Here is a 5,455-nt window from a genome sequence, read left to right on the forward strand (position 1 = left end):
CACATATGAATTTGTATATTTTATTCATATGTGAATAGAACATATATAAGTCATTTTTGTTGTATTCATATTTGAATATTAGTTTTGCTTATGTTCAGAAGTAAACAAAACATATCTAAGTTAATCAGATCTAAATGGAATACCTATTTTATTTACCTTTTTGATTTGTTTTTGTTTGTTGTTTATATGTATGCTTCACTATTGGTGTTGTTTCTGTAAGGGTAAGTAGTTAATATTAGGAAAGCATAAGCAAATGTGAAGTAACGTTTATATTTTGACAGAAAAGTTGTGAATAAGTATGAAAAATGAAGAGAATATGTAAAATCATTTATATATCAACTAATAATGGATGATTCTTACAAAAATTTCAAGTAAATCAAGTAATAACGAAGGAGAGTTACGAGAATGAACGATTATCACAAAATTTGAAGTAAACAACCTAGTTTGAAGAATGAACAGTGTGAAAACAAAATTTTTAGTTCTAAATCAACTAATAATGAACGAAGATTACGAAAATTTTCAAGTAATCAAGTGATAATTTTAGAAATGATTAGAAATCGTTAAAAATCGAAGAAAAAAGCGCCGATAGTTACCTTTCATAGTCAAGAGTGAGGAAATAGTTTCGTTTATGCTTTCGTCGGAAAACATTTTTCTTCGTTTTCTTCTTCTGGATGTTGAGAATCCTTTATGTTACTGAATGCTTCTGCAAATGGTTTTCGTGTTATGGGGTATCGAAGAGGGAAATGATGGTTTTCTGTCGAGATTTGATGTGTGATGAAATTACTCAAGTGCCCTGACAGTTTAATGTTTTTGGGTTGTTTACAAATTTGTCACCGCTCATTAACGTATTTGGATTATTTACAAGTTTGCCACCACGCGTTTTTTTAGCTTATTAAATGATTGGCTGAGAATGGTTTCTTCATTCTCAACCTTTTTTTTTCTCAATTGAACCCTTCTCTCTCTATATATATATATATATATATATATATATATATATATATATATATATATATATATATATATATATATATATATAAAAGACCATCTTAGACCTCTATATTCAACACCAATTTTATGTTAATGAAAAATAAATCAAACATTTTAATGGTGCACTAATTATGATCTTTATCTGTACTTTAATAATATAACAAAAGTTAGTAGGGTTAAATAAAAATTTAAATGATAAAGAATTTATTATTTCATTATTAAAATTGATTTTTTTTATTTTATTTATTTATTTTTTTTGTTTTTAGTGTAAAATTTTAATATGTCGTGGAAGTGAGAACTTTAGTGTTCAAAAATTAGCATTTCGGCATTTTTATTGTTTTGTAATTAAACTTGGTCTAAAAAACCAAATATTGATAAAAAAACCAAATATTGATAAAATATATGAGAAATAATTTAAATAGTGAAATCAAATTTATCAAAAAAGCGTTATTTATATGAGGTCAATTATTTTGTAACCATAATAGTCAACCGTTTTTAAATCTCTAAACATTGAGTTTTATTATTATTATTATTATTTTAACAGGCAGAATTTTTTCTTATATTTCTTATCGTTTGTACTAAAAAAACATAGCTAGTTATAAAAATTAATAAATACCATTATCTCAAATATTTTAGTAATAAAAGATTTTTATAGACACAAATTAATATAAAGATTATATTGGTCTAATATAGTTTTGTTTTCTGATATTTGATTTAATAATAATAATAATAAACAATAATAATTGATTGGTCTAATACATGGTTGTCAAAATCGCGATCCTGATCGTAGGATCGATCTTACGATCCTACGTATGAAAAACGATCTAGATCGTAAAAGGATCGTATTTGGGGTAGGATCGCAGGTAGGATCGTAAGATTGTAGGTAGGATCGAGATCCGATCCGATCCTACCTTCCCTTGCTTTTTTTTTTTTTTTGCAAATAATTTTTTTTTACCCCTTTATGTCTTTTACCATTTATCAATTACCATTTGATATTATGACTTATAACTAATATTTTGAAGTTTTTATAACTTTTGAACGAAAAATTGAATATTTGAAATATTTTTCATGATTAAAAATTATAAATTAAAATTATATTTTATTTTATGAAATATTAGGATCCCGATCCCGATCTTGCAAACCCAAAAACGATCTTAAGTGGGATCCGATCTTGACAACCTTTGTCTAATATAGTTAAGTTATTAAACATTGTTAAAATAAGAGAGCGCAAATTACACAAATATCCATCTTGCTGTTCTTCCTCCACGTTCTCCTTTCGCTCTCTCTCCATTTTTAAGCAATTCATTTCGTGTACTTCCAGTAAACGCTTGACCCAATCCAATTTTGACCCTCCATCGCCATCTTCATCTCCTGCGCCTCCTCCGCCTTAAAACGGTGGTGCTACACCGCTGCACCTTTCTCACGATATACTCCACGCCAAATTTCGGAGAATGTCTCTTTCTAAACGAGTCTCATTAACTCCTCAATCACCGGCACAACCTCAACAAGATCTCAAGCACCGAGTGATCACTTGCCTCAACAAGCTCTCTGACCGTGATACGCTTGCCGTTGCTGCGACGGAGCTGGAGTCTATCGCTCTCAGCCTCAATCATGACTCTTTTGCGCCTTTCCTCACTTACCTCTCGGCTACGTCGTCGTCTGACAAGTCGCCTGTACGGAGGCAATGCGTCCGTATCTTGGGTGTTCTCTCAATAACTCACGGTGATGCTTTGTCACCACACGTTTCTAAAATGCTTGCCGCCGTAGTTCGCCGCCTCCGTGACCCTGATTCCGCTGTCCGGTCTGCCTGCGTTGGAGCTGTGTCGTCCATTGCATCGGAAATCTCTAAACCGTCCTTCTCTTCGTTGTCAAAGCCGTTAGTGGAAGCCGTTCTGACAGAACAGGATCAGAACTCTCAGATCGGCTCAGCGTTGTGTCTATCGGCGGCGATAGAGGCGTCGCCGGATCCTGAACCGGCACAGTTGCAAAAGCTATTGCCTAGGGTTTTGAAATTGATTAAATCCGATGGCTTCAAAGCTAAACCGGCGCTGTTAACTGTTATCGGCAGCATTGCTGCAGCTGGTGGCGCCTCTTCTAACCGGAATTCACTTAATTCCTTGATTCCGTGCTTGGTTGACTTTCTGAGTAGTGATGATTGGGCGGCGAGGAAGGCGGCAGTTGAGGCGTTAGGAAGGTTGGCAGTGGTGGAGAAGGTTCACTTGACAGCTTTCAGGTCATCATGTCTTGCGTCTTTAGAGAATAAGAGATTCGATAAGGTATCAACTATCAAATCATACTATTTCAATTTCATATGAATGTTCTATATACGGTCTGTGTAAAATCATTTCAGGAATCGAGCAATTTCTTTTTCCTAATGGCTTCAATTTGATTAACAAATGTAACAGGTGAAGGTAGTTCGTGAATCGATGAATCAGACATTAGAATTGTGGAAGGAGATTCCAGGGCATCTAGATGAAGTTCCTGTTTCACCTCAACTGAATGCCAATTCATCTTCTAAAGGTAAACTGTTTTTGTGATTGATTCGAGAAATTCCAAGCTTATTGGGATGAAATCTTCCTAAAACCTTCTTGACACATCAATTAGTTGTTGCTTATCTTTTGGTTAGGTATTCGTATTATTTTCATTTTGTTCAATCATGGTGGTTGGTTTTCTGGTAAAAGTGTGTTAGGTGATCTAAACTAAAATTATTCATACCTAATTTGATTCTTATGGATCCAGATAATGGTCCTCCTGTTACCTTTTTAGAGACTCCATTAAAGGAAACAATTCCCAGTAGCAGAAATTCTCCAATTCAACGATCATCTCCAACTACAACACAAAGTAGAAGTCCCCCAAAGAGTAACTACAGGAAACCAAATGCTTCAATTGCCAGAAAAGTTGATTTTGAGAAAGAAACTGATTCCAAAGTCAACATTCCTGCATCCATGGATTGTAAAGAAAAGTTCATTAATAAAAAAATGGAGCCTTCTGAAAGAGTAGATACAGACAAAACAATCATCTTGGAAACCGAAAAACGAGTTACAGAACAGGTGATTTCTAACAAAACACGAGAGGGCAATTTCGGAAAACTTAATGGTTCAAGATTTGGTTCTCGTGTAGTTCCATTTATTGATGATTGTGAGTTTGAGATAAATGGAAACACAATCGAATATGATTATGGAAACCAAAAAGAAGTTGAAGATTTGTCTTGGATCCAAAAACAACTTGTTCAGATCGAAAATCAACAGTCCAATCTCTTAAATCTTTTACAGGTGCTTTGACATTATTACATTAATACCCTTCTCAAATATTTCTTTTAATCATCAACAACTATTTGTTTAATTTATTTCAGAAATTCATGGGAAATTCCCGTAGTGGGATGAATTCTTTGGAGACACGAGTAAATGGTCTAGAAAGAGCACTTGATGAAATATCATATGATTTAGCAATATCAAGTGGGAGAGTTTCAACCAAAGATTCTTGTTGCATGGGTACCGAGTTCTTGAGTCCTAAATATTGGTGGAGGACAGAAGGGCAATATGGTCCAAGATCACCTTTCCGTGGAACTCACCAATCACTTTCCGACAGGTGTCCCGACATTACTAAACTCGGTAGTCCTACTCCTACAGCAACTCCCGGAAGAAGCTTCGAGTCATTAATGAATGCACGAAAGAAGAAAGCTGCTCAGGTCCAAAATCGTAATTTTGACAGGTTTGATGGGGGCTCTTTGGGCAATTGCATACAACAGCGAATCTAAAACAAGGTATATTTGAACATCCCAAGTAACTATTATTTGTGTTGGTTCCTTTGTTTTTCCACATTTGCCCTTGGCCTGGGACCACTCCTTAAATAGAATATCCATCTTTATTTTAACAATTTTTTTTTTTCTGTAATTTCAGATCTGTGTATAAGCTGATAGAAAGATCATCCCATTATTTACCACAAGGCATCAACACTCGAAAGGTATTGGAGAATTGAGATAGATTATGTACAGAGAAAAGCCCTTTTGCTTTTTTTATTTTTATTTTTTATTATTTTTTTCATTGTTATACATGGGTTTTGGGTATTGTGGACATTATTTATGTGTTCACAAAGTTGAAGCTTATATCGTTTCTGGGGTTGTGCTTTCACTGCCATTGAGACAATTTGCAAATGGTAAGTAAAAGTTTACCCCAATTGTTATGTGTGATTTACTTTCCTATTTGGGTAAGTTACGTGAATGAAATACGGATATTTACATTTTTTATAAATACATTTATACTCCCGGCATTAAAAAGCGTACATTTTAGAATGAGAATGCTGTGAAGTGTGAAATATATACAAGAGAAGAAATTAGGTCATTATTCAAAAACATTTAAAGAATGTTGGATATCATTTGGTTAATGAACCGGTTATGAAGGCCCAATAAAATGAAAAAAAACCGGTCCCTGGTTAAAAGAGACATGTGGCCTTTTTTTTTTTTTTTTTT

The 5,455-nt window shown here is 33.7% G+C and overlaps 1 protein-coding gene across 1 annotated transcript; it reads left to right on the forward strand.

Annotated features, from left to right (window-relative positions):
• Window positions 1-2,222: 2,222 nt before the first annotated feature.
• Window positions 2,223-5,237, forward strand: LOC145169400 (TORTIFOLIA1-like protein 5). Its single transcript, XM_079087961.1, has 5 exons — window positions 2,223-3,263; window positions 3,393-3,507; window positions 3,727-4,259; window positions 4,340-4,750; window positions 4,887-5,237. The coding sequence occupies exons 1-4, from the start codon at window positions 2,439-2,441 to the stop codon at window positions 4,742-4,744; spliced, it is 1,878 nt and encodes a 625-aa protein (XP_078944087.1). The 5' UTR covers window positions 2,223-2,438; the 3' UTR covers window positions 4,745-4,750; window positions 4,887-5,237.
• Window positions 5,238-5,455: the final 218 nt, after the last annotated feature.

This window comes from Lactuca virosa, chromosome 4, assembly GCF_052849685.1.
Source record: "Lactuca virosa cultivar CGN04683 chromosome 4, Lactuca_virosa_CGN04683_v6, whole genome shotgun sequence".
Classification (NCBI taxonomy): domain Eukaryota; kingdom Viridiplantae; phylum Streptophyta; class Magnoliopsida; order Asterales; family Asteraceae; genus Lactuca; species Lactuca virosa.

Excerpts from the sequence above, each read along its gene's own strand:
- LOC145169400 (XM_079087961.1), top strand. The coding sequence starts at position 2,439 with ATGTCTCTTTCTAAACGAGTCTCATTAACTCCTCAATCACCGGCACAA. Across the intron at positions 3,264-3,392 it reads AGAATAAGAGATTCGATAAG|GTGAAGGTAGTTCGTGAATC; the intron begins GTATCAACTATC and ends CAAATGTAACAG. Across the intron at positions 4,260-4,339 it reads ATCTCTTAAATCTTTTACAG|AAATTCATGGGAAATTCCCG; the intron begins GTGCTTTGACAT and ends AATTTATTTCAG.